Source organism: Acomys minous (genome assembly GCF_964271855.1).
Source record: "Acomys minous genome assembly, chromosome: 12".
In the NCBI taxonomy this organism is placed as follows: domain Eukaryota; kingdom Metazoa; phylum Chordata; class Mammalia; order Rodentia; family Muridae; genus Acomys; species Acomys minous.
In genome coordinates this window covers 55,370,383-55,384,317 of record NC_140493.1, presented here as the reverse complement: position 1 = coordinate 55,384,317, position 13,935 = coordinate 55,370,383, and the positions used below count along the sequence as shown (strand labels likewise).

At 38.9% G+C, this 13,935-nt stretch overlaps 1 protein-coding gene across 1 annotated transcript in view; it reads right to left on the bottom strand.

Annotated features, from left to right (window-relative positions):
- Positions 1 to 2,980: 2,980 nt before the first annotated feature.
- ANGPT1 (angiopoietin 1) overlaps positions 2,981 to 13,935 on the bottom strand; it is a 244,515-nt gene continuing 233,560 nt past the window's right edge. Inside the window, exon 9 of the mRNA XM_084747938.1 lies at positions 2,981 to 5,413. Coding sequence (XP_084604064.1) covers positions 5,253 to 5,413 — 161 coding nt within the window. The 3' untranslated portion in view covers positions 2,981 to 5,252. The remainder of the gene's footprint in view (positions 5,414 to 13,935) is intronic.

Genomic DNA, 13,935 nt, shown 5'->3' with positions numbered 1-13,935 from the left:
TTAAGCCATTTGAGACTCGTGTTAAATGTAGTCAGTTCTGTAAGTTGGGACCAAAGATTCTGCATTTCTCCTGGGTTCCCAGTGGACTCTGCTACCCTAGAAATCAAGATAGATACTGGGCTTGTCCTGGTGGCCTTTTCACTTATTCTTATTGTCATAGGATGTGAAGTTGACTCTAGATTTCTAATGCTGCTCTCAAAAACTTTCAATGGCTTCCTAAATTATAAAACAAATGGACAGGTTTTTGGCTGTTAAAAATAAAGCTGTTATGGTGCTGGAAGGTAACTGGGGTGGGGATCAAGTGTCTGGAGAGCAGTGTGTGTGTTGTGTTGAGGGGAAGACCAGGAGAGATAATGAAAATTGGTAGAAATTTTGGGGGGCCATCTCTGGGACACGGAAGTCTCCCTGGAGTCTATGGTGGATGACTCTAGCTAAGACTCCAAGCAATGGGAGTTAAAGAGCCTGAATTTGCCACCTATAGCCAGTTGTGACTTCCAGTGGAGGGAATGGGACACCAACCCACCCATAAAACATTCAACCCAAACTTTGTCTTGCCTGCAAGAAGTATAGGGATTAAGATGGAGCAGAGATTGAGGAAATGGAAAACCAATGACTGGCAAGCTTGAGACCCACCGCACTGGAGAAAACCCCTGTCACTGCTATGCTGCTTGCACACAGAAGCCTAGCATAACTGTCTCCTGAGAGGCATCATCCAGGAGCTGGCAGAAACAGATGCAGAGACCCACAGCCAAACAATAGGGGAAGAGCTCGGAAGTGTTGTGGAAGAGTGAGAGGAAGGATAGAGGGAGCTGGAGGGGTCAGGGACCCCACAAGAAGACCTACAGAATAAGTTAACCTGATCCCATGGGGGCTCACAGAGACTGAACTACAAACCAAAGAGCACACATGGGCTGGACCTAGAACCCCTACACATATGTAGCAGATGTACAACTTGATCAACATGTGGGTCCCCTAATGATGAGAGTAGGGGCTGTCTCTGATTCTGTTGCCTGCCTCTGGATTCCTTTCTCTTAGCTGGGCTACCATGTCCAGCCTCAGTGGGAAAGGATGCACTTAGTTCTACTGCAACTTGATATCCCAGGGTGGGCTGGTACCCATGGGTGACCTTCCCTTCTCTGAGAAGATGGAGGCGGGGGGGAATGGGGAAAGAAGAGGGTAAGGGGGAAACTGGGAAGAGATGAGGGAGGAGGCTGAGATCAGGCTGCAAAGTGGTTACATAGTAAAAATAATAAATAAATAAATAAATAAATAGACACTGTGCAATTGTAGTGATGCCCCTCTCTGTGATAACGTCTCTAATACTTAATACAATGTACTTACCAATATCTATAGTCCAATGGATCCCTGGCTTTTCTCCTATCTAATCATTTCACATCTTTGTTTTCAATGCTTTTGTTTGCCTGCTCCTTAGAATTTCTCATGTGTTGCTGAATGTTTCACTGAGCTGTCTTTCTCTCTGAGTTCTGTTTTGAAAAATAGATGAGATGTAATAACTTTAACTTTTTAATTTTTAATTTTGATTTTTAAATCAAAGTCATTACAGTTTTTTTTTCTAGAAAGCCCCTTATTATGTCCCTTCCAATAAACCTGATGGCAGACACTTAATAAGTAGTTGATAAAATAAGGGCCAGAGAAAATGAAGAAAATGCTGACCTTGGCTACATTAGAATAGCCAAACTAACAGTAAAATAGACATCAGAGGACATTTACAGCCTAAGGCTGGCCTCAAACAAATAATAACACAAAACACGTAAAGAACAGTGACTACAGGGCGAGGGAGTCGAACTGTAGAACCTCTAATGAGCAAAGAAGTGAAACAGTCTCTTAAAATAATATAAAGGGCTAGAATATTGGGACAAGTTAAGAGAGTCCAATTATGTATATATAAATGGACCATGACAGTTGGGGGATAGATCTGAATTGGAGGGGAGAAACTGGAAGGAACAGAGGAAGACGAAACCATTATCAGATTGTATTATGTCGGAAAAAAAATCTATTTTCAACAAAAGAAAAAAATAGTAAAATGATTGAAAAAAAGATTTCCTCAGGAAATGGGATGAGAATACCTAATATTTTGATGGAAGCTAGACAGTTATTTTGCATGTACAAACTGAGTAAAAAGATGGTCCTTCTAAACCTTAGAATACTGCAAAAATCATGGTGGGTTCATGGTTGTATAACGTATTATCTATTAGCTGTTGGTGTTTAAGAAATCACTCCAAAATGTTGAGTCTTAAAACAACCACCTCATACTTTTTTTTTCTCATATGATGCATGTTATCTAGGGAGTTCTGATGATCTGAACCAGCCTCGGCTGACATCAGTTGAGATTGACTCACGGAGTAATTAACTGTCTGCAAGTCAGCTGGAAGTGAACTTGTCGAGGGCGGTCTCAGCTGACAAGCCTGGCCTTGTCCTGTGGGGTTTCCAAGCTCTCATTAGTGAGTCCTGGAAAGGGGAAGGCAGAAGGAAAACTATCTTTCCAGTGATCAGCATTGAAAATGATGAGAGTTTGAATGGATGTGGTAGTGATGGTGATAGGACAAAGACTGGAGGTGAGAAAATGTCTTGCTTTTAGATAAGTGTGTAACTAAGTCCACACACAATACAAGGTGAGTTGCATTTCTCATGTGCTTTTTCCCATTCCCCTTTATGCCAAACTCAGATATTCAAATGACTTATCTTTTCCCAGAGTCTACAAAAATGATTAATTGTCACGTGATGATACAGAATCTGACAATTGTCAGGACAAACATAAAATCCTAGAGTAAGGATGGAGTGTTAAGACCCAGCACTTGGATCTTCTCTTCTAATGTGTCTAAGCTTTCCTACCACCTGAAACTTTTTCACATATTGAGGCTCTAATTTATCTGGTAATTCTTGTAGTGATTCCATACTTTCATAGATTTTGGAATTAACATTTATAAAATGTATAATTAAAACACGATTAAATTCCATACATTCTTTTCAATTTTATTTAAATCAAATAATGTTTGACTGTTATGAAGAAATGTTCATAGAAATGACACAACTTTTACTGAAATAGAGATTTAAAGGCAAAGTACAACATCTAATTATTTTATCCTAAAATAATTAAATGCAAAAGTTATGCATATCAAGTTGTTACAAACACATTGGCATTATACAGTGTATACAAAGGAGTCACCAAACATTTATACGGCTTTATTATAAATAACTGAACATAATATCTCACTTTTCAAACCCACATATCAGAACAGTGAATACCATGCCTTTTCCTCATTGCTTCTCTTCCTTTTTGTAATATTAATTGAAAAACAGCATACCTTATCCATGATTGGCTTTAGAACATCTGTGGGAAAAACAACAACAACAACAACCACAAAGACAAAAATACTCATTTTCTTCAACTGAAGTGAAAACAAGGATTTTGGAGGATAGGCTGGAGAGCTGTGCAGGAGTCACTAACATTAGAAAAATTCTGTAATGTCTTGTCACACCACTTGTAAGGCAAAATGGCATTTTATGCAGACCTATAAATACAAGAAAGCTGTGGTGGTAAACATTAAACACCATTAAAAGCATGAACGGCTTCATTCTCCCAATTGGAGGAAAGCCACTAAGGCATTGTTGGATGCAGTTATCAGGACTGATATATTGATGCTTATATGTGACAGAAAACCTTCCTTTTCTGAGAAAGCGGGACTAATGACTGTATTTAGTTTTCTCATTTCACAGTAAATTCCATTTGATTAAATTGTTTTCTAATGACAGAGAGCATGTCTTGATAAAAGATTGCAGTAACATCAAATTATCGCAAAAGCCTGTGTCCAAAGCGTCACTTCAATAGCTTATGCCATGGGACATCTTAACTAAGGCACTTCTAGAAGATGACACTCAGAAATTTCCTAGTCAAATGACTGTGATTTTTTTTTTATATTTCTTGTATATAAGAAGTTATGTCAATTTTTGCACTAATATTATTTTATAAGTCAGATATTTCTTGAAGAAACAGAATCTGGAGAAAAAATATGAAGAGTAATATATTTAATCAAGTGGTATAGTAATTGCCTTTGAACAATTTATAATCATCAGTTGAGAACAGCATTGTATATTCCAGAATAAACAGGTATTGAGTTTAGCATAGATGGGTGTAACATACTATGTACAATGGTATTTAAAAGTCTTCCATTCTTTGTAGACTTCAAAGTGTAACTTTTATAAAAAGAAAACTGGAGCAGGATGCATTTAGTAAGTACATTGCAGTTAATTAAGAAACATTAAATTAGCATGAAAAATCTGGATGAAGAATTGAAGACCAACAAACATTAAAAATAATGACGCCATACATATACAAATGCATGAAAGAAGATCTGTACACTTGGCTGTACTCAAGGACTCCAAATAATGCTCTGTTATATCCTATCAATGAGAACATTAAGTGCATGCCTATTGCTTTATGAACTGGATGATAAAGTTTCCATTCTTTATATAGGCTCTAAACACACTTGTGTGTCCGTCAGTTTTAATGCAAATGAATGCTGTAGCATGAGAGTAATTTTCACCTGTTATATCCACTCTTGATTTTGTTTTATGTCTTCTGAAAACTGTATACTTCTAAACTCAGAGTCCTTGAGCACCTTTCTATGCCTCACTGCTTTTTCCCATTCTGTATTGTATCATGGCTTACGAGGATGAAATTTACACTTGAGTGTGAGAAAACTGAAATCAACTAGCAAATATGGTAGTGGAAATGGGCTTCTGACGACCACTAACTTTTTGCAAACTCAGAGGACAAGGCTGTACTGATTTGTGCAGTGATGTCAGCACTATCTGTTAGCAGGATTTCCTAGAATGATACCACTTCACCTCCGCGATCCATCTTCAACCGGTTCTGTCAGACTTTGTTCCTAGGTTTTCATATATGTTCTTTTTACTGCATTTATCCCCTGCGAGTTAGAGGTTCAAAATCTGATCCAGTAGCACTTCAAAGAGCTGCGAGCTGAGCAGTTTCTCCCTTTTCAAAGCAAGGCAATGGGTGGCATTCTCTCTGCATAAACACAGTGAACCAAGCGCAGACTTTCTTGCAGTCAATAGGCTCCAAATCCATAGTCAAGAACCCTGGTGACGTCACATAACCACTTGCTGCTGGAAGGGAATCAATGCTGTTTCTTTCTGAAGCTTCCAGAAAGCTCCCCCCCTGGGAGCATCCCCAGATGTCTTTGCAGGTTTCTCATCCAGACATAGTGCTTTCAAAAGTCCGAGGGCCGGATCATCATGGTTGTAGAACGCAGGGAGTAACTGGGCCCTTTGAAGTAGTGCCACTTTATCCCATTCAGTTTTCCATGATTTTGTCCCGCAGTGTAGAACATTCCATTTAGATTGGAGGGACCACAGGCATCAAACCACCAACCTGAAACATGAGTCAATGGTAGGAATCATGAGAAAAAAAAATAGAAGAAGCACGTCAGGTCTAATATTTGAAAAATAACTCATTGTCTATGAGCGATTGTTCACACTCGTTCTGATTATTTGCAAATAGGAAGCATTGAAAGGATATATCCTCCCAGCAGAAGTGTTCCAAATCACACTTTCAGAATACGTACAGGTCATCAGAAGGAAGGACACTCATGCATACCCACTTTCAGTGTGACAGTGCTGGCACGCACTTCTGCTGTAATTATGCGGAGTTTCTAAGCTTAGATTTTAAGATAAAGTCAGGCCCAATATAAAAGTAGAATTGCACCTTAAATTTGTAACTGAAAAGAGAATAATTATCACTATATTAATAAAGTCATCCCTCAAAAGGTAAGGAAAATATTTTCTATTAACTTCACAATTTTGTTAAGAATTGACCCTGAATTTAATTAGTTAATAGAGTGCCTATGATACTCAAGTTGACTTTAGCCTGTCTATAATTTATAGCAACATGAAAATGTTTCCCATAGGGCCATAAAGTTCATATTTAGCAACATTTCAACAACGATTGGTGAAATTGTTTTTTAAATATAGTGAAAGAAAAACTATGCAAAAAAAAAATGATGTGGCGGCCCAGTGCTTGCCTACACAGTATATTAGAATAACTGAACAAGCTAGCTCTGTCTTCTTGATGAACTGAAGTTTTAGACTTTTCCGATAAATCATAGTTCTTTTCTCCTGAAGTAACACCATTGAAGTCTTCAGGGAGCGAGTTATGCCAGAGACATTCTAGAGTATTTTTATTTGGATACACTTGACCTCTATTTGATTGCAGAGCTGTACCTAAGGGACTAATAGCTAAAGAAAGAGAAAGCTGTCCAGCTGCTGTCTGATGGTAACATGAGCACTGTCTTGCAGAAACTTTAGAAAAATTAAACGAAGTAACACTAGTTCTCTCTGCTTTCAACTCAAGAAGGTTAATGCAGCCAGGGTGTGTTTGGAAAGTCCCACCAGGGGCATAACAAGCTGCATTTGTCACCAATCCATCTAAAGAGGAATAAGATGTGCCTGATGGATTATGCGGGGTCTGTGCTCCATGTTGTATGCACACAGCTTGAATGTTAACACCGTCCAGACATGAGGGACAGGAGAGCCCTTGTTTGGCACAAAAGGAGGAACCATATGATTCCATCTCTCCTTCCTTGTAATTAATTCCCCGGTACTTGGTGAATATTATTTCTAGTAAAAACACAGGATTTATATTGCAGAGGATATTCTATTTTAAGGAGTTGATTTACCCAGAAAATTCCCTTTAAGGGCCAAGCTGAAACTCTAAAATGAAGTTCAACTTCATTGCTGCTGTGCTTTAGCTTTCTTCCTCCTGTGTGATTCCTGAGACTCTACTGTCCCTTTCACCTTACTCAGTCCTTCAGCCTCGCCACTGTGCCTCCTTGTCTCCAAAGCATTACAGAAAGCAGTGAGGATTGAGTGCCATCTCTTGAGTCACATTCAGAAACTCATGCTAAAATGTAAACTTTTTCTTGTTCATAGAAAGTCACAGCAGTTCTAGAAAAAAAAAAAGTCTGGAAACAGACAACACCTGGCGATGAAGGGAGAGGCTGAAGGATGCAGTCACAGGTTCCTTTGGCTGAGCTTAGGCAAGAGACAGAACAGAACACATGCATCCTGTGAGATGGTAAGGCAAATCTATCTTGTGCGCTTTATCTAATGAGTGAAACAAGTGATCGTGATGACTGCATTTTGGAGATAGCCAAAAGGAAAAAAAAAATCAACGCTGGGATGCTGTCACCATGAGAAATAGTCGCCTGAAGTCCAGAATATTGCAGAATAAAATAACCCAGGCTTTTGTTCATTACTGTAAAGGTAAATACTTAGTCCTTTACCCAACAGGGCTTCATAAGCAAATGCCATGGAGAGGCTAAAGGCTTCTCATTTGCTGGCTCTGAGAAACTAGCTCACTTTATGAAGCGGTTTAATTCCCTACAATACTGTTTTAGTAGATACCTTTGAATGAAATAGTTGGTCTTACTGTATTTAGTTCCCTTCCTCCATCCCATTCAAAAGTTGTTCTGCTGTAGTCAATGTGACTGCCACGATTTTTGCATGCAGAGTGAGAAACATGAACAAAATGTGGTAAGGCCATTGCTGACCATGGTCAAGAGCACCATGAAGGAAATAAGTGGCTATGAAGGAGAAAACAACTTTTAGTAGTGTTGGAAGAAGATGGTGTTTCTTGAGGTTGGAAATAAGAAAAGGAGGCAGCTAGGGGAAGATATGTGAGGACTCTTCTAGCAGCTGCAAATTCCATTAAGAAGATGGAGGGGGCCCAGCTCATCATTTGCAGGCTAACAGAACAGAACTGTAGGCGGCAAACAGTGAAAAAGAGACCTTCAGGAAAGCACAGTGAAGAATAGTCCCCGAAAGCTGAACAATCTCTGTGGAAACATTTATGATTTAGTCAGCCTGCTTGTCTATCATCAGGTGAACAAGTAAGATATTCTCTAGCAATGGAATTTGTATTTAACCAAAGGACGCATCTGCCAGCCTAAATGATTAGTCAATCTGGGAAAACCTATATCCTATATGGTCTGCCAAAGCCAGTCTCAGCATATGAACCAGGGATAAAATCAAGTCTAGAATCAATTTCACACAACTGAGACACAAGTTCTGTCTAATCCATGGACAGAGAGGATAAAGAGTTTACTGCAACAATCTTCCTGACTTCAGGGCATTTGTACTGATAAAAATTGTTTTAAAAAATTAGATGATAGCTATTAAAACTTGTAGAATAAAATTGTTATATAAATAAATAGGCAAGAGACTCTAATTGCCCAAGAAGCTTCAAAAATTTATTCATTTACCACTTGAATTGGATCCAGGATCATGAATTATTGGCCCAAAAGCAAATCTAAATACAGTGTGTGCCCTGGAAAAGCAGAAGAGTGTCTGCCAGCAGCTGGACTTGCTGAGTGCCAGTGGGGAGATTTGGGGAAAACAAATAGGAGAAAGAACACAGAATAAGTTACTATGTTTGGGAAACTTTCTGTGAGCTGTGGGGAGCCAAGAGAGAGCAGGACTGCTAGAGAGAAAACCTTGATTGCTATTGATCTCATCTGTTAACAGCCGGGTAATCCTAAGAAACAATAATAATATTTGGTACTTGCTTCTTAGTTAACGTGTATCACCTAGTACCTAAAGATACTTAGGTACAGTCTCTTACTTTGTTCTCCAAATGGCCTTATAGAGTAAGACAACCAGAGCCACAGTAGAGACATCAGTGGTCAGAGAATTTTAAGAACTCTTCTAAGGTGACATGCAGAATACATGGGCTATGTCTGAGCAATTACACTGCAGCCCCATTAGAATGAAATAAGATGATTCACTGCCCACGATAGCCTGTACAATTTTCTCTAGGTACTTAGTGCCACTTAGACATGCAGTGGTAAGGGTCAGAGCGTGGACAGAAAGGCCAGATGCTCCATGTACCCTCTGGTGCAGGATTGAAGATAAAATCATGGGTGCCAATGCTTTGCCTTAGCTTCTCAAGTTGGCCTGTTAGAAAAAAATATAGGCATAACTAATATTCAAACGAGTATAGTTCATTGTGAACTTAGTGTAAAACATCGTGTCCATGAATTGAATATTGATGGTTTCGATATGATAAGCAAAGCATAAATATCTTCCAAGAAAATTTCAGTTTCTTCATAAAATATTCTGAGATTTGATGTAGAGGAAGTGGTTATTTTCATGAAGCAAGATTTTGATATATGCATTGAAACAATCTAAGCAATGGAGGTATTTCTTTTTGTCAAACATTTCTACTATTTTTTTTCACTTTCTGTCTTTTTACCAAAATTGCTCAGCATGACCAGACTTTTTAAATGTATATATCCTGATGGTGTAAAGCGTAGTAATATGAATAACATAAATATGTAGCAGCTCCATGTCAAGTTCCTGAATTTCGTAGCTTGTGTGCAACACACTGGTTGCCTGCAGGGCACTCTGAGGGAATACCTGCAGAGACACAGCTGATTGTGAATCAACAAGGTGTGAGGTGCCTGAACTGTAGCACTCAGGAATGAGAGAAATCATCAACTCCGTACTTTGTCCTGTGCATTCTGTGGAGTAACGAAAGGTAACGCATTACAAAGTGAACTGGGAGATGAGGTCAGTCAAGTGCCTGCCAGAGAACAAGAAGACCCTATTTCAGATTTCAGATGCTCTGACCCCACAGTCAAAGCAAGACACACCAGCACTAGTGGAGTGGAGACAGCCAGCTCCACCAAGCTCAATGGCTAGCTAGCTTGGCCTAATTATGCCTTTCAGGTACAGTGAGAGACTTTGCCTCAAAGAAATAAAGGTGCAAAGTGACCAAGGAAAGAAATGGGCACTGACCTCTGGCCTACACCTAATCCCCCACACACCCACACACACCCACACATGCATATCATGACTACATGAGCTGTCAAGCACATACAACACACATAGCAACGCACACTGCATACTATCCTAGGAAAGGCACTTCAGGCTCAAAAGAACTCAGTGAGGCAAGTAGAGGACAGAAGAAAGCAGCTTCCATTTGTCAGTGGGAAAACTGATAAAATGTCTCAAATGTTTGAAGGTTGGCAGCTCTTCTCATCAGCTTTGCCAAGTATTTTTCATTATAACCTGTAACCTCATGTATATTTTAATAAGAAATCTGAGACGCATGTTTCTAATTCATTTACACTTAACTCATTAAAAGTTAGTTTTGTAATAAGTATCTCAGGCTTCCCAGGGCTTTACAATTATTTGACCCTTTTATCTTTGAAGCAGAAAATTCACATTTTATCACTACTAAATGAAACAGTGCCCAGAAAATAGAAGTTGGATTCTAAACTTTCTACCCAGGAAGTTCAAATTTATTTGAAAGTAAGGAAACCTAACTCCCACAGTCCTCTGATGCTAAACAAAATGTCTTTCAGCACTCCATTTTAGAAGGTAAACTACAGTAAAGGGAAAAGCTATATCTGTGGTTTTCTCCCACTCACTGTGAACACATGTGATCTTACTGTCGCAGAAAGTAAGACTTTCCTCTTCATCAGTGAGGATGCGGTGAGGCCGAGCCAGGGAGCTGGGTGCTATTGGTATCCCCGAGATCATAACGCAGAAGCTGCATGCTTACTTTCTGTATGATGCCCTTCACCCTCTGCATGGCCCGCTGCAGACCTCTTATGTATGGGAAGCAAAGAGCATTTTCAGAGGTCCATCTTCTTCCTTCTCTCATCTCTTACTCTATCCCCTCAGGGCAAGGCTGGCGCTCTCTCTCTCTCTCTCTCTCTCTCTCTCTCTCTCTCTCTCTCTCTCTCTCTCTCTCGTTCAAAGATAAAATGTTGCTTAATGTTGCTTATTCTGGCCAGTAATATTGAATTTATTTAAATCGTGTACGTGTGCTCGTACTGCCTTTCCCCTGCTATGGATTTCGGTTCACCTTTAAGCACACTAAGTGAGGAATGGCTTGTGGAAATATTCGTCCAACATTCAAATACAACTCCTTCATTTTCTCTGAATGCCTTCACTCCCAACAGAGGCAGGAGCGACAACAGGATGATGATGTCTGGGGTTGACTACATGTGTGCAGCCCTTGCGTCTAACACTAGTTCTGTGAACACAGGAAAATGATCTCACTTTTCTGTATCTCAAATCTCACGAAAGGAGTTAGTGAGGTCCATATTATCTGCAATCAAAAGGGTTTTGTAATCTGCATCTGAATCATGAAATACAGAGCATTTAGCCTAATGCAAAAAGTCTGTGAGACAATCAAAGCTGGATAAGTATTTGCTGGATTATAGATTATAATTCAAATAAAACAAGGTGTTTGGTCATTTGTCACATTTATGTCACATTATTAAACTACTTTCCTGTGGTTTTGGCATTTTATCATCAGTATAATCATGCAAAAAACTATGAGAAGAACCACACAGATAACCCAGTACACAAAATCTGCATTGGGTTACCTTTATTTCTACTCATGTCTTAAATTTAGTCCAATCTGTAGCTGGATAAACATGTATGCCATACATTCTGACTGTCTGCTACCTGCCACCTACGGAAGATTATAGTTCTAGCGTCCACTCTCCAAACTTGTGAGTGATTCTCCTCGATATTTTTGAAAGAAATATAAAATATACTGGAAAAATAGGAATGCAATTCTGAGACTTAAGCTTGGGAAGATCAACTTTATTCAAAAGTCTGAAGCCTAAAAGTAAAACTTTTCCAATCCTGGAGGCCATTCTTCTTGTGTTTTGTAATTCCTAGGGGCTGGTACCAACTTATGATATTTAGCCATCCTTGGGTTCCACATTTGCCTATGTAAACACGTACATGTAATTGCATGCTTTAGATACAACTTTATGCAAGAGGAGTAGGAATGCTTTATTATTTGTCTGCCTTTTCATGAGGATCATGTGTGGGTCATTTGTGTGTGAGTGCCCTCCCACAATCTCAGAAGAAACCTATGTTCACTGAGCTCATGTTGTGTGTCACATCCTAATGGGATCTGGGGATATGGTGCTAGGTGACACACAGAATGCCAGGGACATCCGTTCTGGGCAAGTACAGTTTGTATTAAATTTAAGATGATGTAATTCGACGTAGATTTTTGTATACCAGTGTGGGGTTTTTTATTCACATTGAAACATACAATGTAAGGACTGCCAGCCATCTCATAAAACTTTGCCCAGCTCTTCCTGACTTAATAATGCCAACTTGACTATATTTCCTCAAGGATCCTGTCACTTTCTCATCACTCATTACTTGAAGGAGCAACAAGGTTTGTTTTGTTCTTGTTTTGTTTTCTGTTCATCTTTGTCATGGTTGGAGCACGAGCATAGTAAACATTTATCAACTGCTTCTAGCATCTGGTAAGTCCTAGGATGTAGAAAAAAAGTATGTGTATCACTTTATCTACTCTTTTAGGATGGAACTGAAAAATAACCCTTTTAACTTTAGAAAGCCTTGTCTGTCAGCTGACATGGTTTATGTGTGGGAAAGGAGGGTACAGTTTCTACCACAACAGATTCTTTCTGATGAAGGTTAGGTCACATTTTACATATTTTTTATTATATACTAAATATGGAGATCACATTGAAACAAAACTTACATAAGAAAAGAGAAGTAAAGAAAGCCATGTTTGTCTGGTTTTTGTTTTTAGCAACTTCTAATAATCCTATTTTGTTACAAATTCTTATACAAAAAATGTTTATATAATTATTTGATACATAGATTGATTAAACAACTCAAGTTTAGTAACTGAGGTTTAGACTTATTTTTACAACTGTTTATTTTGGAGATTCTTGATTTAGTACCAAAGACTGTGCCCTCGCTGATGATAAGTTTACTTTGAAAGTGACAGTATAAGAGGAGAAGCTCTTTATTTTCCTGGTTTTGGATTCAGAAGAATTTTTTTTGTACAAGCATTTTAAGTGCAGTAAAAAAAATACAAACAAAAGCATGCACAGCACAACATGGCACATCTTTTTTTCTAAGTATTAAGTAGTACTCAAGACTGATCAGTTGTAATGAGGCTGACCACTCTCTTTGGGCTTAAGTGTGCACAGAGAAGTGTCCAGATGGACAAAGGAAGTGTTTCCTATCTCTTCATCAGTGCCTCCCACCCATTACAGACAGATATAAAGGAGTCCCACCCTTTATATAGGGGGGAACCCTATGGTGAAATCTGAGGCCACTTCATAAGGTCAACAGCAATTACACAGCACAGATATATCTGGCTTCTAATTCTCTGCTGATAAATCATTCTATTTAGTGCTCATTTGAAACGTCATTTCAGTAAGAGCTTTGTGTGGCAATATTGATATTGAACTATATGCTCTGATATAGTAAAATTTGTAAAGAACATAAAAATATTCCATATGTAAACTGAGTAGAAGAATTACTGGATTCCTGGTAAGAGAATAAATCTACATACTTATGAGATGCTATAAAACATTGTGCTTTCTGCTTCTGCACTTGCAAATGCATGATACTATCTCAGCCTATGGTGTGCTTACCTTCAACCCAACAACATTGAGCATATGAATTATCACCAATGTGTGGAAAAATGCTACCATTTGTTTTTCCCTATTTGCACTACAATGACTACATGGAACAATACAAACATAACAAGAAAGTCTGAGGCTATTTTTACTATACCCACAATACAGGAAGATAATAACTAAATTCTTTATTTTTTAATTTATTCTTGTTACATCTCAATGGTTATCCCATCCCTTGTATCCTCCCATTCTTCCCTCCCTCCCATTTTCCCCTAACTCCCCTCCCCTATGACTGTGCCTGAGGGGGACTTCCTCCCCCTTTATATGCTCATAGGGTATCAAGTCTCTTTTTGGTAGCCTGCTATCCTTCCTCTGAGTGCCACCAGGTCCCCCCTCCAGGGGACATGGTCAAATATGAGGCACCAGAGTACGTGTGAAAGTCATACCCCACTCTCCACTCAAC